Raw genomic sequence first — 27,245 nt, forward strand, 5'->3', positions numbered from 1 at the left:
ACTTTTTTAAAAATGTGACCAACAAACATATTTACCTCACAATTATCTAAGTTTGAAATTTTTTTTTAATGAGAATATTTAGATAAAAAAAATAAAAATGCATCCTTGTTCTTTGGTTTTGTCATTAGACACAGATACACTGCATTTAACACAAACCGATGACTAAAAGGTTTTGGGGGTCCCAAAGCTTCCCACTTCCTGGGATCCTCTAAAAATCTATCCAGGTATTCATGTAATCGATTTAATCACAAATCGTACATTTAATTAGCCCTTCATTGTGCGAACAGTTCACATATTAAAGTACTCACCTAATTCTGGGGAATTACTGTAGAATAAACCTGGATTGCACCAGATAATCAGGAAAATGTGCAACATCATCATCAAATATTGTGATTATAGGACTTTAATATAAGGTGCTAATCTCAGGTGCGTTCCACTTCTGCATCTGTGCATGTTATATATTTGTAGAACATGTATGAATTGGAATCTATCCCTTATTAGTACATCTGTGCTTGTCCTATTTCAAGTTTTCTCAGAACAATGAGTTTTAAAAAAAAACTAACACATGTGATTAGCTTTCCAAATTGGCAAATATTTGTCTGAATTATAGCAAGCTCATCATCAGTTTAGACAAGCTTGAATCTCTTTTACTGTCGGTAGATTGTTTGTGCCAGAACTGCAATTTTGTGACTGAAGTCATATTTAAAGACAATAAATACAGACAAATGTTAAAATCTCAAGCACTTTATTACATTTGAACAGCATCTTGCTTAGAAAGGCCATTTGGCATTATATAATTATATATAATTTCATCATATATATAATTATATACACATATATTCAAAATGTTGAATAACAAAAACACGAGAAACAAACCTGGGGGGAGGGGGGGGGGTGTTTGCTTAAGACAATTATACCAAATTTAAAATGGCCAAAATAAAATAATAATAATTAAAAAAACATCCAATACATTTCAAAATGGTCCCGATACAGTTCAATATACAGCTTTTTAAAAAAAATAAGAAAGAAAAGAAAAACGGGGCAAAAGAAAAGAAAATAAGCAAGGCTGCAGGCAGGAATGAAATATAAATAACCTTACATTATGTACAAAAGGGGAGTAGTGGGTGTTGACCACTGAGGAAAATGTTCCGAAGACAAAGTGAAAGAAAGAAATAAATGGACAAGAGTGAATGGAGTTGGATAAGAGACATAAAGGGCAAACAAAGGTGGCAAAAACATGGACATTGAACTTTCAAAAATCTTCCCTCTCTTGACATGTAGATGTATTTGTATATTTTCAGAGCATTCAAAATGCTCCACTGGGACAAACTATCAGACAAAAGGGGACATGGTTTCCATTGGGGGGGGGATTTATAATCTATACATCTTTTTTCTTTTTGCTCAACAATTTTTGCTTGAAATTTGGGAACCCACAACTGATTACTTATCATGGTCCCACTTTCAACTGATATGGAATGAAACAAGGCCACTGCATTAATGTCTAATTAATAACAAAGCAGCCTCTGTGTTGGTTGGAGCTGCACAATAAAAGAGATCCAACTACAGGAAATGTGGAGGAAAGGATGACTGACCCAGTCTTGGTTTTGGCCCATTGGATTTGCCTCGCACAAAAGGATTTGTCATTGGTGTGCAAGTGATAGCCGTGGAAAAAGAAAAAGAAAAGGAGGACAACGGTGCGACCACATACTGAAGATAAAGTTTGGAGAATTCATTTGTTTTGAAAACCTACCAGCGAGGCACTTTTAAATTTTTTTTTTATTTTAGCTTAAATAGCAATAGAGCTTCTTGTGGGTTGGCACAGTGTCATGTTTGGCTATAAAACTGTAGTGAGACATTGTGATCACATGATCCAAACACACACAAAAAAACCCCATGTAACTTAAGCACAGCTGGAACAGCAAAGCATCTCCTCCTCCATCAAATAAAGACCCAGTCAGCGGCGATGCCAATGAAGGAAGACGATGATGGCACTTAACTATGAGTGCGGGCACTTGTGATGCTTTGGAAAGAAAGAAGACCTGACATGAAGATGAGGATGCAGACAGCCAACAGTTTCAGTGAGTGGTCAATTAAGATCTGCTACTTTCAGCCCAAGTTGGGGCCTAACGGGAGGTTTAAGCCGCAGCTTTGAGACCTGAAGAAGCTTTTGAAGAGTTAAAAACACAGCTTCCATATTCTAAATCATTCTGACTTTAACTCTCATTTGGTTCTGCTCTTTTAAGCTTTAAGAGCTTTGCTTTGGGTGCATATAGTGCATGAGTGTTCAAACAATCATCTTGATGCTATCGCCCTCTCTCAAAATTCAGCACGTACTCTTAAATGACGGCCACAATAAATACATTTGATTGTGCTCATTCCCTTAATAAAGGTTTATAAATATGGGAGTGTTAGTGTGGTGTAGATTGTGCACAAGAGTGGGGCGGGGCTGTTTTCATCTAAAGTCTGGCTTTAATATTCCTAAAGGAAGTCATTTCCTGTATCATGGTTATAAGGTCGATCAAAATCCTGCTGACATATCGTCTGAATGCCTTTGCTGTGGTGGGAGCTAAAACCACTCATGAAGAGAAACTCAAGGTGAAGTTGTTCAATTAATAAATTTAAACAATGCCAGCTTCAGTCATTTCCTGAGCTGAAATTAGGAACAACCCTGCAGTTAACTGACATCATTTATCTTTCATTACAATCACAAAGGGCGAGGCCTCAATAGTGACCTAGGCTGGAATAAGCACACTGCAGTTCAAGTGTCCTGACAAGACATCCGGATGAACTGAAAAAAATTCAATAAAAATCAAGAGCTTACGTGGCATGGCACGCCTCGCCCATGAAAGTAACAATGCATCCATTTTTGAGGAAAAGCATCTGAGTAAAGGGAAACATTCTTCAGCCTTAGTATTCATGGAGGGACATAAAAGGACATCGTTTTCTAAAGGAGTGACAGGTGTAGTGACGTGATGCTAATAGATAAAACAGGGGAGAGTTAATCCCAACCAAACTCAAAGAAAACCTGTATAGGGGAGAAATTCACTAAAGAAACACTGGTGCACCTCTGTAAACAAGAAAAAGCTGCTGAGTGTTTGGGAGTTGCTGCTTCCGGTGACGCAACAACGTTTCTGGTCATCGAGACAAGCTGCTGATACTGTAATAGACTTTCAAATGATAAGAAGAAAAAAGAAACTTATTTCAGAGGCTTCATATTCCTTAACTTTATGGAGCACAAATATATATTTTTATGCATTTTTAGTATTCCCAAATTCCTGTTGGGGTCCAGAAATGTGTTCATTACTGATCCCTGTGCAGTTAAATCGCTTTCTTTTCTCTCAAACTCCAGACCTACATGTGCTAAATGAGCGAAGCACGTCACGGAAAGAAGACGTGAAAACACACAAGTCTTCTCTGCCAGCTCGTACTTCAGTTCAAACACACACACACACACACACACGTACATATAAATCCTCCAAAAATAACCGTCTCCTGATATTTAGTGTGTGTGTGTGTGTGTGAAAACCTGAGACTGTGGGCTACATCGCAGAGATCGTTGAAGAGCTGAAATTAAGAGAAAACGTGAATGTCGTGAAAATGTTTTTTTTTTTGTTTTTTTTTTGCCAAGAAGATGGAACCAACTTTGTGTCGAGAAAAAGCGGCTTTAACTGTGTGAACGTGCATGAATGGCGGAAGAAAAACAGCCCACTTCTGCTACCAGACACACGTCGCTACAGCGAGGCTCAGGCAAAGTCAAAAATACCTTTAAGTCTCAAAAAATTACAAAAAAAATCCAAACATCATCACCATGACTCTTGATGTTGCACATTAGCCACCAAAACATTTGATTTATATTCATATATCTATATAGATATATATAGATCTATAGATATAGATCTATATATAGATATATATGTTAATATTTTTTATATATCTTTATATACCAATAAAATACATTACAGGTGCCACTCGAAAATGCAGCCAAACTCAAAACTGTGTCTAAATCCAAAGTAATAAAATGCAACACAGTAAGTATATATACATATTGGGGGTGAAGATGTAAAGCAAATAAAGGAAAAATGGGTGTATTAACATCATTACAAAATATTCAAGAAGGCATCTCAGTTATTCTCTGTCCAACTGCTCTGCCCCGTCCTTCGGGCATTGACCTCTGTTCCCTTTTCCTGCAGGCAGTTCATCCCATCCACAGATCAACTAACGACGAGTCTTTCTGAGAGATCCACCGGATTGGGAACACGCAGCTCGCTGCATGACAATGTATGGTTGTGTTCTGGTACGCGCTAATGCTTGTGAGAAATGTATCCATCCACCCGTGGCGGGTCCCTACTTGAAGTTGGCGTAGTCAGAAAAAGCGTCGATATACTCTTGGACCACTTTGTAGCAGAACTCGTACTGCTCCTGAGAAGGAGATGGAAGAAACGGCCACATCAGCTGAAAGCACCAATCTGATTCAATCAGCTGTAAAGTCCCTGATCTGTAGATTAGAGCTTAGAAAACAAACAGCGGTACAATCACAAAGCTATGATAATGTGTGTGATATGAATAAAACTACTGCATCTGGTCTGTACACCACGGCTCTGTGTTGACAAAATGCATTTCAGCCACATTAAACCCTCTCCTACATTGGTAAATAAAACCTGACGAATTCTTTAAAGGAATAAGTTTAACATTTTGGGAAGTATACACCTTCCCTCTCTTGCTTAGTGTTAGATTAAAAGACTGCAACAGTGAGGAAAGCAGACATCCATCTCACTTTCTCTGCATGTCCCTGACAGAGGACTACTTTAGGTTTGGTGGACCCTCACCAGTGTCTGCACCATGTGGGGTCTCTGCAGTCTGAGGCTCTTCACTGTCTGGAAGACATCCAGGATGCCCTCTGCCTTCACCCTCTCCAGGACTGTACTCAGAGCACAGAAAGTCCCTGTCCGGCCGGCACCAGCACTGCAAATACACACACACACAAGTTAGCTTAAATACTCACAGTAGTAGTAGTCAGTGTGCAGAAAAAAAACACTGAAACTAGAGCCTTTTCTATGAGGAAAAAAAGGACAGTGATGGTTCTGGTAAGCAGTTAAAATGGCAGAAAAAAGAAGAGAAAAATTCTGTGTGTGTGTGTGTGTGTGTGTGTGCGCGCTTAATGTGTCCTACCTGCAGTGCACGGTGATGGGGTGGTTGCCAGACTGCTGCTGTTGTTTCTGCACAGCAGCAATTATGTTGATCATGCCTTTACCATCTGTAGGGATGCCCACCTCTGGCCAGCCGTGGAAATGGAACAGACGCACAGCTCGAGCCTTGTTCTCCTGGGCCGACATGATTAAAGTGAGTGCAATCATAATAACCGCTTACGGCCTTACAAACCACAATATTAATAGATGGCTGTGCAATCTGTTCAACCGTCAGGAGTGTTTGTATGTTCAACATCTACTTAAACCTTTCACAATAGAAGAACTGTGGCATATCTGACCGAACCTCTGCAGCAGCCAGAGCTGCACAAACGTATGTGTAACAGAGAGCAGGTGAGGAAAAAAACCCACACCATTCATTATCACACCTCAGATCCAAAAGGGTAGTTTGAAAGTAAAGGAACGACACCACACCGCCTCTGCTTGATAAATACAAGGGAGTCGTCTTTGTGACATTATAGCGCGACCGCTGTGTGAAAGGTGGCTCCTGTTTCTTACCCTGTTGTTGGTCACCAGGAGGTCACGCACTGTGTAACTCTCACTCTCCTCCTCCCTTTTAATCTCGATGGAGATGTCCCCATAAACCACTGCTCCATCACTTGGCCAATACTGGGCACACTTTTCCTATTGGACACGTGAGGGACACAGTCAATTCTCAAAAATAACACCCAGGAAATCTCCAAAGTCAGCGGCGTTCTAAATTTAGAGACATTTTATCTTTATGTATGCACCTCACATATCTGAATGTCAAAATAGTATTGGTTACTCGTATCGGTTACATGAGCACAGAGAGATACCGACACCAGATCCATCATGTTCGCTATAAATAACTTCCAATTCCAATATTAATGATGGGTAAGTCGCAGAGGTTTACATTTACAGACACTGAATACATGTAGATGAAGATCAGATCAATCTGCTCAGATTATTAACAAAAGTGATATCGGGCAGTTAGTGTTGACCCTCTTATTCAGCCATTTTCTGACCGGATATCTAATACAGTTGTTTGTATTTGTGCACACACACCTGCCCTCTCTCTTCCAGCTCAGTGAGCATTACTATAGAGCAGCTTCTCCACTCCCAGATCATCCTCCAGAAGTCCTCTATGGTGTGCTGCAGGGGCCCCTGGCTCGCCATGTACGCGTCCTTCTGACGGTAGCCCTGTGACCAGATGGAGGAGAGGACAGGGAGCGACATCCCCAGGCGGAGAGATGAGAGTGACACAAAATGAACACGGAGGGAGAAAAGCACACTTAAAACAGCTAATCAATGGCTCCCATTAATGAAATGCAATTATCCTCTCTAATCCAGGCTTTAATCCTTTTCCGCACCCAACACTCACATCGATGAAAGAGGCATTGACATAGTCCGTGTTCTCCTCTCCTCGTTTGACTGGAATGATTACTCTGTTGAACTCATCTGTCAGAAACACAGAAGCATTTTGCTTGACTGAAAGGAGCTTTGACATCAGGGCATATGGAATTATATCATATGTATTGACATTAATGAAAAATTACACCAAATAGACCCACTCCATATGTGAAAAGGTGCATCACTTACACGGAATGATCTGTAGCACCCTGTTCTTCTTCATGTTGACAGGCAGGTTGCCTGTTCTCATCTTATCATTCTGTATCTTGATGGATGTAAGCTTCTAGAGATCACAGTTGAGTTCATTGGAAGGTAAAATTAGGTGAAATATTTTAGAGTAACATGTTTTCATAAGACAGGCATAGATAAGCAGCAAAGGTATGAGAACAAATGGAGATGAAAAAAGATAATGTTCATTTGGAAGCGTTACAGCATCCAAACAGACCTTGAATTCGGCCTCCAGACCACTGCAGCCAGCTCCAGGTGAAGGGGCATAAAGCTTAGCCAAGTGGGACTCCAGCGAGGTCACCTCGAGCTCTGTGTCGCCATACAAGTAGTGCTCTAACAACGCCTGGAAGATGAAAACGTACTGCATCTGTGGGAGAGAACACATGAATAACTCTCAGATGCCTGCTGATTCATGTGAAATAGTCACTGCGTGGCTCTCTGGTACGGTGTTAATATTTATAATCTTTCGTGATTAATATGTGGCGTGAGGTATAAGTCAACACAGGACTCACATCTGTCTGCACCATTTGACAGCGTTGGGCTCTTATTCTGGTGACAAAGCCAAACACGTCCACCTTCCTCTCTGAATTCATCATGTCTAACATGGCGTCGATAACTATAAAGGTGCCCGTCCTTCCCACACCGGCACTGACAGACAGAAATGTGCAAGTTACACGTGACATGCAGACGAACACTTAACAAAATCAAAGAAGGCAACAAAGAGAGAGACACTTACCTGCAGTGGACAACAATGGCTCCGGCATACTGTGGGTTGAAAGTCTTTACTTTCTTCAGGAACTTAAGCATGCCAATGGGAGTGAAGGGCACCCCGAAGTCTGGCCAGCTGGTAAAGTGGAACTGGGTGATCAGCCTTTGAGGCTTCTTCCCAGAGACATCTCCCACCTGGAATACAAACAATCGAAAAATCACAAAACAAGCCACAATGGTTTCCATTTATGGACCTTAAGCTATTTTAAGACGTGGAGCATATGACATAAATTATTTCATCACTGCAGTGGCAGCATTTGGTCATTCAGGTAGAGGTAGACATTTGCAATTTAAGATAGGACAATACATAAGTAAGGCATAAAGCACAAGGTAAGCAGCACAATAAGCATGAACCCTTTGCTTAATCAGACAGTGATTTTTTTACTCCAAACAAATAAGATGTTCATGGTACCTGTTGGATGCAGAACTTGCGGATAGTGTAGTCCACCAGAACCACTGTGTCCTCCACAGAGACGCGAATGTTCCCATACGTCCAGCAGCCCTGGTCCGGCCAGTACTGCGCACACTTACACTAAAAAAAAGCAAGATTGATTTGAGACACAGCACACAACAGCTTCTCTTTTATAAGGAAATTCAAATTAAATTCTGAATCTTTGAAAGGTCGAATACAGTGGCCTTAAATCTGAGCCACGTTTTGATTTCATCCCTGCCCTGGTCCTCGCACAAGGGTTTTCAGTACATTCAAAAAGTGCACCTTCATCTCAACTGTATATGTATATTTAATACAAATTTGAATAATGTATCTTTTAATATGTTGAGGAAAGTCTTTTAGGGTCTTAATGGAAGCAGCATCATTGTCCTTTTAGCTCCAACTCTCCTACCTCTTTTCTCTCCTTCAGATTGGTCACCATGACGATGGTGGCTGTATTCTGCTCCCAGATCATCCGCCAGAAGTCATTTACCGTCTCCTCCTTTGGCCCTGAGAGAGCAAGAACAATAAAGCAATCAAGAGTATTAATAAGAAGGCTTATTAGAGAACAACAGCACAGTTTGATGTTGCTTCAATCTAGGTGCCAAGCTCACCTTGAGCAGCAATAAACTTATTCTTCTCTTGGTACCCCTGCAGTCAAAAGAGACCAGAAAGAGACTTTAGGGTGACAGTGGCAAGAGCCAATCACAACTATCATATCAAGAGCAGAATAGCTCCTTATGAAGAAATGATGCTGTACAAACATTTATAAAGGAGGCATTGATGAAGTCAGAGTCTGGGACTCCCTCCAGAGATGAGAGATGCACCCTGGAGTGATCATCTGAGAACGAGACGACAGGGGACGTAAGGAAAAGCAAAAACACACAAAAGGAACAAGAAGGGCACACACCACAATGAAGCTAAACTAATTCCAACTCCAGCACATGATGTCATACATCTTTCCCATCCTGGGTAAATTATACACCCGTAAACTAACTCCAACTGTTGACTGACATCGAATACAACTGTGTAGACAGATGGTTCTAAAAGCTTGAATTAGAAAACAAGAACCTGTCACTTACATGGCAGGATGTTGACATATCTGTTCTTTTCTTTATTCTCCTCTTTGGAGGCAGCGTCACATGATGCCTGGATGGGGCAGACTGGCAGTGCCTAAAAAGAGGAAAAACAGACAGATGCATGTCACTTATACTCTGCACATATCTTTATTATGGGCTTCATTTATGTGCCAAGTGTGTCAACAGAAATCACAAAAATAATCATTTTGTGTGAGTGAAACGCAGCAATAAGATAATTATCATGTCCGACATGTGTGGCAACATCCTGAAAGTTCTTTGAGGGTTGTTTACATGGTAAAGTTTGTGTTTTAGTAGAGTTTCATTCTTGTGCACTGCTGTTTTTTTGGTCTGCTGTAGCCCTACACCACTGAAATATGATATTTCCTTAACTCAGCATTCACAGAATTTCTGTGATCATTTCCAAAGATTTTAAAGCAGATTTTGTGTTTTTAATGCTACTATATTCTAAAAATGATTAATTTACTGGTACAGACCTACTGAGGTATCAGCTTTTGCACCAACGTTTTGAATCTCTTGGGATGGTTATTTTCCTTCTACATGCTAGCACTTGGATGAGCTTTTTAATCAATTAAGAATGTATTTTGTAAGTCCAACATCTCCTGGGAACTGGTATATGTAAGTGGCCTTAGTTCTGAATCACTAATTTATGATAAAGAGCTGCAGTGTGTTATGAGTGGATGCCAGCATGAGTGTGCCATACATTAAACTCCTCTCTGAAGAGCTTATTGTCGTCAGCCATGCGACGGTTCATTTCTTCCTCAAGTTTGTCTACGGGAAGGGGTGGGTACTTCCTGTTTGTGCTGGGTGAACGAGCCAATAGTGGCACACTCTGGAGTTCTGTGCCAACGAGCAGGAAAGGAGGAGGCAAAAGTGAAGACAGAGGAGGGGGGAGGAGGAACGGAAAGGGCCAGACAGGTGGAGATAAAGACATGGGACACAGGGTAAGAGCATGATTGGTACTGTCTTACAGCACGTTACACTGACTTCATTTTTTACTTGCAGTTCTTATAATGCCCAGCAGAGGGTAATGTGAGTTCACAATGTAACATAAGGGAGCCAATTGCAGCTCTGTTGATTAGGTAATCGCAACAAACAAAACACTGCAAACAGTCACACGGTGAAATGTTATCAGTTGGGGAGGCAAAAGCAATAGAGGCTTATCGGAGGAAAAAAAAAAAAAAACAAGTCTGGTGAAGTTGGCTGTAAACATCTGCCTATATGTTCCAAAATAATTAAACGAGTATTCAGCATGTTGCATCTGCTGACACATACAAAGCGCACATAAACACACAAACTACTGCATGTCTGGTTGGTCTACCTGTTTCATCTGATCTGCCATTGGACAGTCTGAAGGAGGTTGAATGGCTCCCTGCCTGCTTGTACTTCTTAAATCTGTCAAAGATCAAAGTGCATATTAACACACTGACAAACACTTTGTCACCGCCTGCAAGCAACCACACAGTAACGCAGGTCTCCGCTGCCTGAAGATCATCGGCGTTATTCCACCAACCTGAGCATGTAGAGGATGATGACGATGAAGATGATGACCAGCAGGGACGACAGGGCCACCATCACGGCTATGATTGGCATGTCATCAGACTCGTCTACGTCGGAAAAACAAAACAGAAAATGAAGAAAAATGACAATTAGTTTCAAACAGTTTTTAAGTTAAACCGAGCCAACACATTATGTAGCTGCAATAATAGACGTTAACATTACTTTGAATAGTAGAAGTGTAATGTTGGGAGAATAAAAGCTTTTGAAAGCTTATTTTGGGGGGAAATGAGGCCACCAACGACACCACACAATTGCTGTGGTGCCTCTAACCAAAAGGTGTTTTTGTCCTGCTGACCACTGAAACTGCGGCCATGGCTCTTTTCACCTTCATTAATCTACCCGAAATAACTGCCTGCAGGCGTTTCCGAGGTGTCTGCATAGAGACTTTATTGACGCCACGCTGCCTGTACAGTAACACGTAGGTTCTGTTTATCAGTCACTTCTTCAAGTCCAGCATCCAAAAAGACGAAAAAAAAAAAGAAAAAAAAGAGGCAATTGTAAACATTAAACAGACTAAAAATAAGGTGTTAATTAGTGAGCTTTGGAAGAGCAGACAGGTGGTTTGTGACCTTTGGACCAATTCAACTGTGCACTCATCTTCTGGCAGGAATAACAATCTTTCTATCCAACTGTAGGAAACAAGTAAAACAACCCGTCTGAAAAACTGATGTAGACATTTGCAAATTAATTTCCATTCACAGAAAACAAAGTCTCTCATATAAGTTATGAAGTTGTGCTCAGCTTCTTTCAACACCAGCCTGTGTTAATCCCTGTTAATATTTCATTCGTTTTAGAAACCCCAAAAAGACACGCAAACGCAGAGTTCAACGGGCTGTCAAACGGAGCGAGCAGATAAATCCCATTTTAACTGAGACGGTCAACCAAAGTTTGACGGCAGAGACGGTGAGCTGGCATACAACACTGAAACATTTAGGCCTTTGGATGTTAGATGCTTTCAGCACGTCTAAAGGCCTGACAGCATTGAAGCGCTGCAGTTTTGTTCGTGACTGCAGTCACATAGGCTGTCCATTACAAATTAGACATTACACAAGCCAAGTTATCTATTCTTCATGATGCCCCCCGTCGATAACAATGGCTGACCAATTTGTATACATTTCCACCGTGTGCGTGAGTAAACTGGGTGAAGGCAAACGTGTGGTCTTCCTGGTGACCTTTCACTGCAACAGTTGGAACAAAAGACATGAGATTTACCCGAACAACAAGCGGAGTTTGGTGTACAAAAACCGCCTGCTGTTTGTGTGCCGATGACTGTTCAATAAGACTCATTAGTGGGCAACAAAAGAACAGATTTTTCCAGAAAACTGCGCGCTGGTGGTGACAATAGAAAGCCAAAATCAGCTGTTCCATGGATAAAATTCAAGAAAGTTCTTCACATTACAAAAGTAAGCTGCAAAGAATGCTTCACTTGACTTCGTGCTCTATAAGCACTTTCTGGGAGAAGGATTTTGGAACGCTGCCCAGTAACGTTGCATTTACACACACAATTCCCAGGACTTTTCAGTGTTCTCACTGGGACAATGTGTACATTGAAAAGAGCCGGCGCACAACAGGCTGTGGGTGTCATGTGGTACTGACCCAGCCTCGATGGGTCTAATGCCATTTAGAGCGGCTCGCAGCTCTCCACGCCAGACTCAAGGATGTCCAGACGGAGACAATGGAGCGATTACATAACACGAATGAACCAACAGTGATCGTGTTATATAATAGGCAGTCTATACAGTAAGTTGACGCATAAATTAACCTCTGCAACATCCTCAAATACACTCTACAAGTGGTACTGTGGCTAGCATTTGAAGTCTCGCAAGATGATTCGAAACATATGCAATGTTATTACATTCCATAATAAAAACATCTTTCCACATCAATATGTGGCATATGCTAGTGATTTGAGTATTCCTCCAGAATCATGTATTGTGAATAATTAATGCAAAAGAAAAGGGTGGGAGGTGTCATGTTTCTCTAACGAGGATATTCCAGGCTGTTGAAAAATAAAACTCTATAGCGCTTGAAATTCAAAGTCATTTCCACGGGTTTGGTGTTGAAGCCAATGGGATGCTGAATAGACAAGCTGTTTGTTGAATACATCTGAGAGGGATGCATGATGTCAATGTCTGTTACCACAAGATTCTTGTTTGGTACAAAGTGCACATTAAATAACTTCCCTTTGAGATAAATACTTTTTTTTCCCCCCCATTTCATTTTAATTTCATCTTGGACTTGCTCCAGTATATACCCGACCTCAACTTGAGGCCACCCCAGTAGAAGAAACGCCTTTTTTTTTTTTTTCAAATAAAACTTTTTGCAGTGTGGGGGTCATCTGCTGTGGCCTGTGTTCTGCTTCTTGTGGATGACTGGTCAAATGCAGGTATGTCCCATCAGGATATTTCCAGCACTGCCACAATGGAGACTAAAAGCAGAAAAATGTTCAACTACCTAAAATATTAAAGCCTGACTCTTGGCCAAAGAGCTTGCTTGCATCTCTCACCTTCTCTTTTTAGCCATTTCTGCTGCCTTGCCACAAGAATAACACAAAAACCCATCCAAACTTTTTATATCATCATTGTTTTCACCTATGCTGTCTGCATATACTTCTTATTGTTGGCTCTCGCACATAAAATTTATCTCAGGTAACCAGGTGACATAAAGGAGGCACTAAATACACATTATATCACTTAGGTAAATGACCAAACAACTCCAGTGAATGAGGGTGTTAACGTCTGACATTCAGAAAGAACATGCCATGCCAACAGCTTTGCAAGTGAGAGTTTTTCCCATCAAGATAAAAATAGTCTAAGCCTTCTGATCACAGATTCGCATATTAAGTTGCATCGTGTCATTCTGAGCTACTGAGGCTCTCCGTTTTGAGGCGTTGGAAGAACGAGTGAGAAATGATGAACGTCCTGTCGTGTCTCCTCGTGTTGCGAATGTCTGAACAAACAAAAGAGCGCCTGAACACACCGCAAAGATGACTTCCAAATACCGCAGCGTACAATCTGCGCCTGTGGAAAAAGAAAAAGCTCTCCAGTGCAGAAGGTGGTAGTGGTATGTATGATATGTATCACCGTGGCAACTTAAGCTGGATGCCTGACTTGCATAGGAGCAGGTTTAGGTATTGGGATAACAGACCAACAAACTGCATCAAAGTATGTCTGTATAATCAAAGGCCTATTTATGTCCACATCTATTTAAAATGCTTCAAAAACATTGATTTAACTGAACTAAAAGCATTTTACAGCGAGATGAGGGTAAATCAACTAAGATAGCTACAATAAGCCCTGGAACTGGTTTGAACAATTTCATATTTGTTCTTTGTTCGATGTAAGGAGCATTTAAATCATTTAGTGACATGGCAGTAAAATTCATCTGCTCATTGATTTATGGATCCCCAGAAAACTTGGGTTGACTTATAAAGTTGATAGCAAGTGTCTAGTTAAGCCAGATAACCAGAAGATAGCCTGAACATGTTCTGTAGTACAGGCCCCTGATCTCTGTTAATCATATTTATCATGGTCTTCTCATGAACATGTTGGGAACGATGTTGCTTTTTTTTTGTAGGATTAAAACATGACAAACGAGAAGCTACTGTGTGGGACATGTAAAGTTAGATGTCTGCCGTCACTGCATCCTCTCTTCTTGTGGACTCATTCGCTACACTGAACAGCCAGAGTGAGCTCTCACACGGACAGACCCCCTGTCAATTCAACAAGCTTTTGTATGAAACCTGTAACCTATTCATGGAATAATGGTTTGAACATAGTTATGTGTGAATGTAATAATTTGGAATCGTCCTTAACGTATCTTCACACGAAATCCATCCTTGAGACATGGTCTTTGTACAAAGAAATATGAATGTGCAGCAGCACTCACCATGTGGGGGGCTGTCTGTAGGGAACTCCTCATTTGGTTCTGTGGTGGTCTCCAGATCCATATAACCATCATTGTTACCCTCGACAGTTGGGGTGTCTGGAGCTGAGGTTGTGGTCTTGTCCTGATCCCCCTCCTCAGCCAGGGTAGGGGGGGGAGGGGGCTCAGTGTTTGGTGGTACCTCAGGGGCATCGGTGGGAGCTGGAGGAGGTGGAGGAGGAACTGGCAACACTCGCCCAGTGGAATTGGGACCAGATGGTTGGGCATCCTCATCAACAGCCGAGCTCGGTGCTGTGGTGGAAGCTGTTGTCGTTTTTATTGTTGTCGGCACAACAACTGTGGGAGCAAGTGTTGTGAGTGGGCTGGGGGAGGTTGGTGGTGGGACTGTGTCATTGAGGAAGGGTGCAGCGGGAGGCTCTGTGGGCTTGGCTGTGACATTTGGAGGACCTTGTAAAGAAGAAGATGAAACTTGGTCATTTGTCGGTACAAAAGGTGACAAAGTAAAGTCGTTTAAGAGGATGCAGGTTTTTTTATTTTTTTTTACTTGTGATGGGGGCTTGATCCTGGGCTGAGGCCCCGAGGGCTAAACCAAGCAGCAGGAGCAGGGGACACACACCCATTCTGCCCTATAGGGAGGAAGAACAAGAGGCAAAAAAACAAAGAACAGTCGTCAAAATCAGCTGAAAACACCACGGAAATCAATATTAATGGTTTACGTGCTGTAAAATCAAGTTAGCATTTTCAAGTCTTTTACCCTCGTCTACAAAAACAAATACTTTCAGAATTTAGCTTTTGTGTTTTTAATATCGTTTACCTGAGGAAGCGAAGCTGGAATCAATCACTCATTCGCACAGTGTGGTCCTACAGAAACCAACAGAAACAAGCATGAGACATTTAAGGAAATCCAGAGGCCCTTATTATGTTCCTGTTCCTAAATCCATTTTTTTCCTGATCCTTGCATCATGCTTCATGGAAACTAATGTAAGGATCAACATCTGTATGTTAACACATGATCATGCACAGATTCTTAAACAATTCCCCTGAAATTTAAGCAGTTAACTATAACTGTTAGTTGACTTTCGCTGGGAGTAACACATCATAACACGAGGCATTCAGTGGTCCGAATGAATGATTCCATGAAAACAGCAGTTAAACAATGACAAAATGAGTAACTGGAGGTTTTTTGTAGCCATCATAGCGGAAGCAGTATTTGAATTTTATACATCATTATAATAACAAAATATATATCATTTTCATGATCATTTCACAGCACATCCAGATTTGTGCTTGTGAGATCACAAAGTGTGCATCACCCAGCTATCGACACTGAACACTCATTGCTTCGAGCAAGATGAAAACAGAATTAGTGTCGCACTTAAATTCCTGCAGTAACAGTGCATCTATTCAACTATTCAACCACTGATACGTGGATGAGCGAGAGCAGGACAGACTTGAGGAGAGCCTGATGAAAGCTCGGGTGGTCTGTCTGGCTAAGTGTCAGTTGTTTATATAATCCCAGAGGCTAACTGAGCTGTGATAATCCCTGGATCTAATCCCATGGTCCTGACCCTGGCATAATTCAGTCTGATGGCCTTTGCTTACAGTGATACTTCAGTAGCTTCAGCACTGGACTGAGCCAAACACTACGCGCTGCCACATGTGGACTGATGCTTTACATCACGGATTACTGCATCAGTGGGCAAAGGATACACTGGGTGCTAAAAGCCCTCATAGTGTCAGTTGCCAATGCTCTGATGTTTTAAACGCAGCTCATTCGTGGTGCCACTTATAGTTTGGTTTTAGTGCAGACAGTTTTGCTCTGACTGCAGTCAGCAATTGGGCATGTTGAGTGAGCGATGTGGTCAATGAGGATGCTATTAACCTACAAATCCAACTGCTTCTCCTCCTCCTCCCTCCCTGTCACCCATCCATGCATCTGCTTAGCTAATAACTGTCTGCTTCCAGAAAACCACTCAATCCCTCAAAAAATGGGAAACTAAAATCAAACAATTTGAATATTTTTGTATAGTTAATCTTTCGGGCAAGAGTAAATTTTGCTTTGCAAATGATAGCCTTTTGGGGAAACTCTTTGGCACCAGTGCATTGTTTGGATTTATGTTCTACTTCTGGCCTAGTCAAAGATATTCTGCCTCCACTTGGCCACGAGTCCTGCGTGATGTAAATTTAGTCCCTCCTCACCAGTCTGTTAGGGTCCATTATGGCCCCTCTGCAGCAGACCACAAGCAGCCCAAAAAATCTAACTGTGCATACTGAGTGCGCAAACTGCATACGCTCGAGTCAGTCTCAAGCCAGAAAAGATAACGCACGAGACAAACAGGACAGGGGAGCAGGAGAACAACCCGGACGCTTGTTTTGAGGGAACACTTTGCGGGAGAATTGCCACCCTTCTACTAAGCGTTGTGGATGGATTATATGCCCAAACATGAAGCTGCTGCACAACTGAACCAAAGCAAAAATGGTGCGTAGAGGGTATCTGTAGAGTCCCAATAGGGTTATGCATGTGGACATGGAAACCATGTACCCAACAAATGTCATCTCAAGGCAGTTCAAAGTGCCTTGGCACTTCTTGGAATTGGTATAAATTTTGCTCCAGTTTATCTCTCCTTACCCATCTCCATCAGTTTTGACTTTTGAGACCAACTTTTAATCCAAACAAAACATATATAATCCCATATCATGACATGCGTTGAGAGTTAGTTCTTCCTTTGTCTCCTGTCTGATCATATAGAAATGTCCAACCCGCATCTCAACCTCTAACTGCCTACCTCTAGTCTCCTTCCGCTCACTGAATTAGCATTATATGCTGTTAAGATAGATTTGATGTGATGGACGGAGCTCGCTGATGGGTATTATCGTCAACAGGCTTTTCTAAGTGACCTTTCCATTATGAGGCATGACTCATCGTTTTCAGCCAACTATCCATCCATCTCGGCTGGATGTTCTGTCACTGTACTGGTGTAAAAGATATAAACTAGTCCTGCAGCTAAAATTTGTTTCACATATGCTGCATGGACCCGAGAGGTTTTTATCAAGAGATTGTCTACAATCTAGAGGACAACTCACCAGAGATGCATCTTAATGTGTTTTGGCCTTGTGAGAGGCTGTCGTCTTCAAGCGCGTACATGTGTGTGTGTGTGTGTGTGTGTGTGTATAAATGCATGCAATATTTTCAGCTGATTTATGTGTTGGGGGTAGAACATCTTTAATTTAAGAGGTACTGGGCAAGTGCTTCTATTTGTGCCACTTTGAGGTTTCGTGCAGTCTCTGCATTTGTGTACCTCACACTCCTGTAGGACGCAGCTGGCAGTAATTATCACTGTTCAATTAAGCAGGTGTTTTAGTACTTATATTAATAAGCAGGACATTACATGTTATGTAAATTACACGTTTCATTCTCGGACCGAGTTCTGATAACGTTCCAAAAGCTGCGGTTCGTAGCTGCTGGTTGTTACTATTCTAAGATAAAACTCAAGAAGCACAAAACAACGCAAGATCAACTAATTCGTTTAGGGCTGCGTTGCTTACATTTTCTCTGGTAGAATCGGTCCATTGTCTGCCTTCAGCGCACGCATTTCAAATTAAAAGCATATGAATAAATAAATGCAACAAGTAAATAAACGCCCACAGATCATCAAACACATGATCACAGTGACGAGGCTGCTTTCTCTAAGCCTGAGCTGCCAACCACCGGTAATAGCCGGTTAAGCTCGAAATATCTGTTTATTCTGATCACCAGCCAAGTGATGGGTGCACCGTTAGCTACTATCCGTTTCATCTGGGCCTGAAGCATTTTACACACCCTCACAAGCACAAATTTATTTACTAAAACCTTCTTAAAGAACAAAGAAACACCACACTATCCCCCTTGCGCTGATCTCAGGTTTATAGATTTCATACAAAAAAAAGAAAAAGGGAGTTCTCACTTACTCCAACTTCTTTCACTTCAGTTGCCAGCTCGGCACATTGATGTGACCACATATTAAAAGAGTAAATATCTAACAGTTTAATCATGCAATTCCCTGCAGAGGAAACATGCACAGACCTATCTAATGGTGAATGAATGTACTCAAGAGGCAGTCATGCAGCTCAGCCTCTCCTGACGTTGGGTTTGTGCTGTGCAGCCATGTGAATATTTTTCAGACAAGGAGGAGCACTTAGAGACAGTCCGTTACAGAAAACACTTTTAGGATTGAGCTGTCCCATGGCATGAGAGCAAAACTCCCTCCGTTTTCTTAAGAATGCGACATGCAGCACACACACAAAGATTAAATAAATAGTTTAACCGACGTAAGTAAATAACAAACACGGCAGACTTTACAAGATGGGTCCGTTCTTTTTGATCTAATAATAAAATATAATATTTGACTGGTTTCTTTCTATTCCAACGGCACCAACTTTGGTAGCAAGACAATACACAAATAAATATCACACTGGGACAAGAAAGAGAAAGCGTCAAAAGCTGGCTTCTTATGTTTGAATTGAGTCGCTTGAATTGTCAATATGTCAGTTTTTTTCTGGTCAACATTAAGAAGCAGAAATGCAATGACTGATCAGCCAATTGGTTTTCAGCATGACCAGCCATGACAAATGACCCAACAATCCCTCTCAGATTAATCCGACTGCGTGTTGTCAAACTTAAACACAAGTCATAAGATGGTCCATTCACACAGCCACACCGACAATAGCACGACAACTACTACACACACACACACACACACACACACACCAACGTTGTTATAGAGGTAACAATGCAAATTAATGGGCCTTTATACGAAGAAAGCTGTGAGATAGGTGCACAGGGACCAGCTACGAATCCTCTGTTTAAGAAGGATATACTGCAATTCATCGTAAAACGGCTCTGTGCACTAACCTGGACTGACTAACCTGAGACTCCATTTTGAGATTGACTTAATCAGACATCAGGCTTTTGAGTACAATGGATCGAGTACATCAACTTACTCTGCAGCAGTCGCACTTATTTCTCAGCTCCTGTCTGCACCGATGGGAACACAACATCCAGGTGCACATGCTCATTTTCACTGAGGCTGCCTCAGCTTGGGAAACAAGAGTGGGCTCAGCTCACTTTTTTTTTTTTTTTACTGGAAACGCACCTCAACGAAATGTAAAGTCTCCATTAAAACTGCCAGCGACAACTTGCAAACAAAAAGAGACGAGATTGATCGATTTTACCTTTTGGACGCTAACTTTTTGTCCCACAGTCTGTGGTCCATTCAAAAGCAACAAACTGGTGTGATTACATCAAAAAGTCGTGCCGTTAAGGAACTGTGGTTCAACACAGCCAGTAGAATATAATGTAATGTCGTCCCTTTGTGTTGTCATAGTTACATGCTTGTACCCTGTGGGGTGGTGGTGGTTACTGGACCAGTTCTGAATGCACTGCAGCCCCCAGAACCCTGATGGTAGATGAGCTACTCCAAGCAATGGGAAACGATTAAATAGGCTTGTTTAAGTCGATTTACCCACCTTTTAAAAAGCTACCTGCATTCTAGTATATATATATGTGGGGGTATGATTCCTTACTAATGACTTAAACTTTGGAGTGCTGTTTCTCCCTCAGAAAATTTCACATTTTTGCCATAAAAATAAATAAATACAATTTTCATTTAAAATATGCAAAAACACCACTGAGCTTCAGTGACCCATCTCTCTAAACAATCTCTCTAAACAGATATTTGCATCAGACTTTGCACAATCTGCTGTCAGGGGACAGGATTTTGGGTTCTGAAAGAATTCTGGGTTTTGTTTGTAGTCCAAATTACCAGCCAATCTCAAAACCACTGACTATCATATGATAATGATTTAGGTCTTTATTAGATTTTTCTTTCTTTTTTTTTTTTGAGAGTAGGCATTGCTGTCTGAAGCTTAGTAATCAGACTAGCATCCTTTAAAAAAAAAAAAAAGAAACCTGGACATGTTGCCAAGTGTTTTTCAGTGACAGATAAAAATACAAAATAAACATAAAAGGAGAAAATAAGTCACAGCAAGCAGCAGCACTTTAGTCAAACAAGACAGCATACAGGACTTGAGAACATTTCTTAATATAAATGTGTCGCAATATGTGCCGAACTCTGAGCTTAATGAGCTCAGCTAACTAATGCAGATGCTCCTCTGCCTTACTGGAGTGCAATCACACAGTTGTGTGGGCTGGGCTGCTCCAACCCCATTTCATTGACACGGTGAAAGGAACACTCATAGGTAGAACATAAAGGAAGGCCAATTATATCTCCATGACAACCAAAAGGCCAAGACATAAGATCAGCGCGAGGCTGTTATTTAATATGGTGAGTTCTGGCTCAACTGTTGATTTCAGCTGTGCCTTTGCATTTATCTATGAGCCTCGGCTCATAGATGTTATAATAGTTTTCCTATACTCACATGAAGGTATCAAACAGCTTCGAACGCACGTTGATTTTTGGGGAAGGATTAAAGCACTAAAGCATTACAAAAGAACCTTCTGTCATTGCGGATCATGAATGAGTTTACTGTGTGCTATTTAGACTAAATCTGGCAGACACCCAAAGACAATGTGGCCAAAGATTAAAACCACTAAAGCGGCAAGAACCTCTGTGTTTTGCCACTCTTTAAAAGACGGCACTAATATACAAATTGGACGATACAATGCATTTCAAATTTTCACGAGGACAACCCGTGGCAAGTGAGTGAGTAACCCAACAGACAGTGACCACAGGCCTCAGTGATATGACACCACTAGTTGTGGGTTCAAGGGGATTTTACCATTCATGCAAAGGAATATTTTCCTCTGGCTTTTCTTACAAGACATCCTGCTTCACTAGCTGCTGCAGTGCTGGATAATGCTTGTCTGTCTGTCTCCATTCATGGCATATTAAAACTGTTTCTATGTCTTCAGAAGGAGGGGGTCTGGGGCAACAGGAACACTGTGAATGCTTCTCTTCACAGGAGGCTGAAGTAGGCCCGACTCAGGGCTGCTAGGACTCTCGCTCCGAAACAGACCACAGATTATACGTCCCCAGTGCCACATACAACAGCCACAATCCTCTGGACTTCCTCTTCTGAGGAATACTACTCCCTGCTTGTGTGGTTTGTGTTCCTGTTGGCTTCATTCATGAGCTGGTGAGTTGATGAAAAGATGAAGAGAAGCATGGGATTACTATGCCGGCTAATCACAAGGGCAACAGTGACCGCTGTGCCTGTTATTAAGCCTGTAATGATGATCTGGGTCCATCAGCCTGGAAGGATTAAGAAAACTTGCTTGTTTCAATGGGTGAAAGTGGCAGCTCTGCTCTGTGTCTGCTGCGTGCTGGGGTTTCTCACAGAGGATGCCAGGGGCCTCTCAAGCTTTCCCACAATGGACACAAGAGAGGATCTGGAGGCGCAAAGCATGGCCTCCCCACAAAAGCCACTGTGACCTTCAAGTGCAATGTGGGGCCAAATGGACGACTTAAGGGCCACACTGAAACTTGATTCACTATCACTTCTGTCCTTTGAAACTCAAGCAGCATAACGGATCTCTAGATGCAGCATGCAGTTAGGCTGGACATCGGACCTCAATACATTTCTGGTCATGAACGAAATGTGTGAGTGGCCTTAAGATTCAAAAACTACAAAGCCCTGAGAGCTGGCCCCGAACGCCGCCTTCAGATCGGTAATCTTCTGTATGAATTCTCTGAGGGAGACCGTTCCTGACTTGAATTTTGATTCAGGCAATTTTTGAATCCTGTTTTCTGGTTTGTTTTATTATTGTACGTTTGGTGAAAAACATTCGATTTAATTATTTTTTTTTTTATCTGTATCACGGTTACACTGAAAACGCTAAAAGGAGGAATTATTGTTCATGAACGAAGAGTATTGTGTCGTAAACAGTGGACTTTCAGCAAGTCTGCTGGACAAACAGTTGATCATACCATTAATCCCACTGTGACTATTATCATTAAGCAATACATACTGTGGAAGAACACATCTGTATCTGCAACTATAAACTCAGTTGCGGTATATCAACTGTATAACATACATACTTGTCAGGCTAACAGAAATGGCTATTTTAGAATTAGAAAGAAAAGAAGAAGACGTGAAAGTCACTAAATCTATTTGGTAACAGTATGATCTAACAAGAATTCTTCCCATGCAAGATCGTGCACTGATCTGGTGTGTGTGTATTAAAAAGGGAGGAGTGTGTGAGAAAGGGGTGGGGGTGAAACTGTGTGGGAAAACCTGACTAGATCCATCATAAAAATGCAAAAGCAGCCGGCTATGTGCTGCACATCTCGACTGCTGGCACATTGTGAAAGGTTTGGGTTGGGGAGTTACCCGAAATTTGAGTGCTTAGAGCTGATGGATCCCTGCGAACCTCAATAGAATCCAGCCTCTCTGCGAGGTCAAGGCAGAGGTCCTGTTTTGAAAATGTTAGCGAAGTTCACATGGGGGAGCACATTTCGACCACTGCGGTTGAAACTAAAAATCTTTTAAGTCAGAGCCGACATTACTTCTGGGATACTGAGTATTAGACGAATTGGGCCAGTTAGAAACCCCTAAACCAGAATCAACACATCAATGCGTGTAACAGAGCGACAAATACAATCTTGATAGAGTTCTCCTCTATCACACAGGCTTACTTTCAACATCGCAAAAGTTTGGCTAAACGATGCTTTCTTTTAGATAGTCACCATTTTTTCTCCTTTCAGAAGACGACATATTGTGAGAAACTTGAGGTGTATATCAAGTTTCTCGCAAAATGTTGCTCTTAATGAAATAACAAGTTAGAGGTTCCTCCGCCCATCACTAAAATGGATGCCTTCTCCACAGCACTTTTGTTACGGAGCACGTTCAATCCAAAGTAACTTTGTTCTCCGAGCACTTCCCATTTCAAATCTGCTTCTGAGCAGGTCGGAACTGGTGCAGTTTGATGTAATCACTGTTCAGTACGATGCCGGGTGGTTCAGTCAGCCAACCGATTCGGATCTTACTCCGTCATAAGTCCACCTGCATATTACGCACAAGAAAATGCAGAAATATCTAGATTTGTAAATACCTTTTAACTGACATGTCCTGTAGTAGGTAAAGGGTGAAATGTTTACTTGGCATTTAGAAGAGCAAATGTTTTCCAATCCATTCCACTGCTGCCGTTACCCCACCAAGAAAAAAAAAATAAATCAAATGATATAAAGCTCAACAAGCAGCAAAAACTTGTTGCTTCTCATACTTTTTAGCTTCTGCTGCATCCGTTTAGGTTTTGGAGCAAACGAGAGGCCAAAGTGACAGCGCTTATATCTGAGGTGACCATCCCACCCAACTCATCCCCTCCTTTTCCTCCGAGAGATAAGAAAGCCATCAACAAGACAATCAGAGACTTGACTTCAGAGCAATGTCTTGACAGTGCTCCAAAACCTCTCTTCCCCTACATCCATTTAAAGACTAAAAGATTATCTCCGGCTTATTTACTGGATTTTTTATTTTTTTGCAAATCAGGCCAAAAAAAAAAAAAACTCGCTCACCGACTGATGCCAAGGGCAAATATAAATATTTAAAACTACGGCTCCAAATTTTCAAATCCAACCGGAGACTGGCCTCGACTGAGAGGGCATTGTTTAGGGAAAGTAAATCAAAGTCTGTTCATGGGAGGACATATTTTACCATGACAGAATAGACAAAAAAAAAAAAGCATTATAAGCCTACTAAACAGTGCGCTGTGGTCCCATTAACAGATGTATTGCTAAACAAGAGATTATATGCAGGTCGTGCCAAACCCAGCTGTCCTGCAGGAAAGAGCCAGGATCCCAACAAGTTACAGCAAAAAGCAAATGTATCCTAAACTTAACTCTCCAGTGAAGAAACAGGGATAGGGACAGCAGATTTCCACTGACCCGGATCAACAGTAAACTTTTAAAGTCTAAATCAACTCCTCTCATATCTACAGTAGCTGTTAAACACAAAAAAAAAAAACACAAATCAAAATCCACCAACAAGAAGCATATTCCGTTTTTTCCAGATTCCTCGTGGTTGCGATGGACATCAATCACCCCGCAGCGAAAGGACAGACAGCAGCGATTTGCTAAATAAATTTGAAAGAGATCTAATAATCGCCACGCTGCGGCTACAGGAGCAAAAAGCAGAGCTGAATGACTCCGGATGAAGTCCCTCTGCTCAGTGAAGATTCACCAATCATAAGTAAATACACGGGTTCACTTCCTGTGATTTGAGAGAAAAACCATCAAGGCTGAATGACAGAAAAGATAAAGCGGCAATCAGGACCCATAAAATGCTTCATGATCCTCTAAATGCGGCGGTGTTTATCCTGTCAGAGGGTGAATTACAGTGCTCTTCCACAGTGAAAAACATGCAGGCCTACAGGTGGAAACTAAAATATACCTCCGGCCCCACCCTGAGAGCCAACTCATAATATTGTGTCAGAGCTCTGAAAAATTGTGAAATTTCACAACACTGAGGTAATCCACCCATCGAAACTTCATGTAAAGCTCCAGGAGGGAAATTTCAAGCTATACTTGCTCTTATTTTTAGAAACTAGGCCAATCACGAAAAAATGTGGTGTGAAGATCGCTCAAGCTCCCCTTCACTTCAACCCCTTTCGGCTTCCCAAGTCAGAAATAACTGTTTTCTTAAAATAGCTCGCAGGAGATATAGAACAAGATGATAACAGCCCTGCTTTTCTCTGTCGTATGGCCAAGGTGCACTTTTTCCCTCTCTCTCTCTTCCGCAGTTCGGTTTGATGAGATGGTGCAGCCTGACAACAGGAGATGGTGCAACAGCCTTTTTTTCTTTTCTTTTTTTAGGGGAAAAGAGGCAGACGTGTTCAAGCCTGACAAGCAGAGGTCAAGGTAGGCCTGAAAGAGGAGTAGCGCAGATCGGAGACTACGCAGAGAACTCCTTTTTTTTGCACTCGGATGGTAGTAATACGACATGACAACCTCGGTGAAGCTGATGTGAGGAAGCACAAAAAGTGAGGAATGGTGTGTGTGTGTGTGCTGCAGTTCACTGAATCGAACCAGATGTCAGGAGTGCAGCTCCAAGCAGACACAGAGGAGGGTTTTTTTTTTTTTTTTTTTAAACAGATGTCACAATCCAAGCTCTGCCATGCCTCAGCAGCCTGATGATGCTTCACTCTGCTCTGACTTTAAAGCATTCAGGCTACTTTCCTGGTGCAATGATCTTGTGTGGCATGATTCGATATTGCCAAGAACCTTTATCCCACTGCCACCATTTACATGAAAAACGTGCCTTTTCAAAGCAGGCCCCGTTCAGAACTTACCACACGGATCAAAGCCAAGTAATTCATTGAAAAAAAAAAAAAAAAAAAAAAACAACAACAAGATCATCATCCCCAGCACCCACTCAACTCCAATGCTACGCCTGGTTACACCCAAAACCGAGAAAAAGACGAGAATATTAATCATTACAAAAACTTTGGGAGAGGTTGTGGAAGGAGGGAGGCTTAATGTCAGCCAGCTGAAGGAGAACAAGCACAAAGCAGCCGCTGTGATTTGACAGTGGATACATGTTAATGTTAGGGCGACCCAATTCCTGTTGTGGGTCTCGTGAAGCCCCCCGCCCCGCTCCTCCACCCACGAACCCAGCCAGCACCCCTCCCTCTCTGAGCGTGTAATAACAAAGCATTGATCAATACAGTGCACTTTCCAGTGAGGCAGTCCAGAGACCCCCTCTTTGTTCCTGTGCCAGCGCAACAGCATCCGTGTTGGCACAACAAGCCGACTTCTGACTTCTTGTATGTTGTCGCGCTCATCTTTTAAGCTCCCCCTTTTCTTTCTTTTTTTTTTTTTTTTTTTTTTAGAAAATCGAGAGCCCCCTTCGCCATAAAAAAAAAACATAAAAAAAACCCACCCTCCCTGCCTCCGAGCTACTTCTGAAATGTTCAAGCGTTACAACTATTGAACTCGGCGCGGCTTCCTCGTCCATAGCTCGTTTTCGTCTCTACCTTGATAGAAGGATCACGTGAGAATAAACGAGGGGCACGAACTGTTTGTTTGTGGGTGATTCAATGCTACAGCAAGAGGAAACATGCTTGGACACAGCGACATTGGAACAAGTGTGATTCGGCTTTGCGCAACAAATGCAAGAAAAACTCACCACAACTCCTGTAGCGCCCAGAGGAAACCCTTGAAGGGAGAAACCGAGGCCAAGTGGGAATTTATCCGCTTTTTGCCTCTTCCACGTTTTTCAACCCCGGCCCCTGTCTCCACACCCCAAGAACCGAGAGTGTGAGCGGGGTTGGTGGGGGGGTGGGGGCTCTGGGTGATAGCAGAGGAGGGAAGCACAACCTGGGACACACAGCCAACACTTCGCAGTCAGTTTTTTTCTTCCTGCGGAATCCAGATTAAGCAGGCAGCCCCCCCCCAAAAAAAACACAGTAATTCGCCGGTGTGTGTCGTCTCGTCGGTGGGTTCTTTCTTTGCTTCACTGGACGGTAAATCCCACAGTTTATCCGCTGTATCCGGGCGCGTCAGCCGACTATTCTAGTCCGCCATGTTGTGTGTCTGTCTGCATAGGAAGAATGGGAAGCGAGCAGAACATTCCCAGGCCAGGCCCAGTCTCTTCTCCGCCGTTTATCCATAGCCGACAGCGACCCCTGCTGGCAGAGCCACAGCTTACACCGTCCACACTGCAGCAGTCCTCTTCACCCACAGAGCACACCGAACGGCTAACTGAGTA

General features: G+C 42.1%; 1 protein-coding gene across 1 annotated transcript; it reads right to left on the bottom strand.

Annotated features, from left to right (window-relative positions):
* Nucleotides 1-1,014: 1,014 nt before the first annotated feature.
* ptpra (protein tyrosine phosphatase receptor type A) lies at nucleotides 1,015-27,120 on the bottom strand. Its single transcript, XM_072382644.1, has 22 exons — nucleotides 26,664-27,120; nucleotides 15,358-15,404; nucleotides 15,088-15,169; nucleotides 14,547-14,990; nucleotides 10,612-10,705; nucleotides 10,420-10,493; nucleotides 9,802-9,938; nucleotides 9,084-9,174; nucleotides 8,766-8,842; nucleotides 8,616-8,652; nucleotides 8,414-8,511; nucleotides 7,984-8,103; nucleotides 7,540-7,706; nucleotides 7,316-7,451; nucleotides 7,021-7,170; nucleotides 6,765-6,858; nucleotides 6,547-6,623; nucleotides 6,231-6,365; nucleotides 5,703-5,828; nucleotides 5,170-5,321; nucleotides 4,827-4,962; nucleotides 1,015-4,419 (listed from the first exon to the last, which is right to left on the bottom strand). The coding sequence occupies exons 3-22, from the start codon at nucleotides 15,161-15,163 to the stop codon at nucleotides 4,345-4,347; spliced, it is 2,496 nt and encodes an 831-aa protein (XP_072238745.1). The 5' UTR covers nucleotides 15,164-15,169; nucleotides 15,358-15,404; nucleotides 26,664-27,120; the 3' UTR covers nucleotides 1,015-4,344.
* Between the last annotated feature and the right edge of the window lie 125 nt (nucleotides 27,121-27,245).

Source organism: Leuresthes tenuis, unplaced genomic scaffold (assembly GCF_036924035.1).
Source record: "Leuresthes tenuis unplaced genomic scaffold, fLeuTen1.0.hap1 SCAF_3, whole genome shotgun sequence".
In the NCBI taxonomy this organism is placed as follows: domain Eukaryota; kingdom Metazoa; phylum Chordata; class Actinopteri; order Atheriniformes; family Atherinopsidae; genus Leuresthes; species Leuresthes tenuis.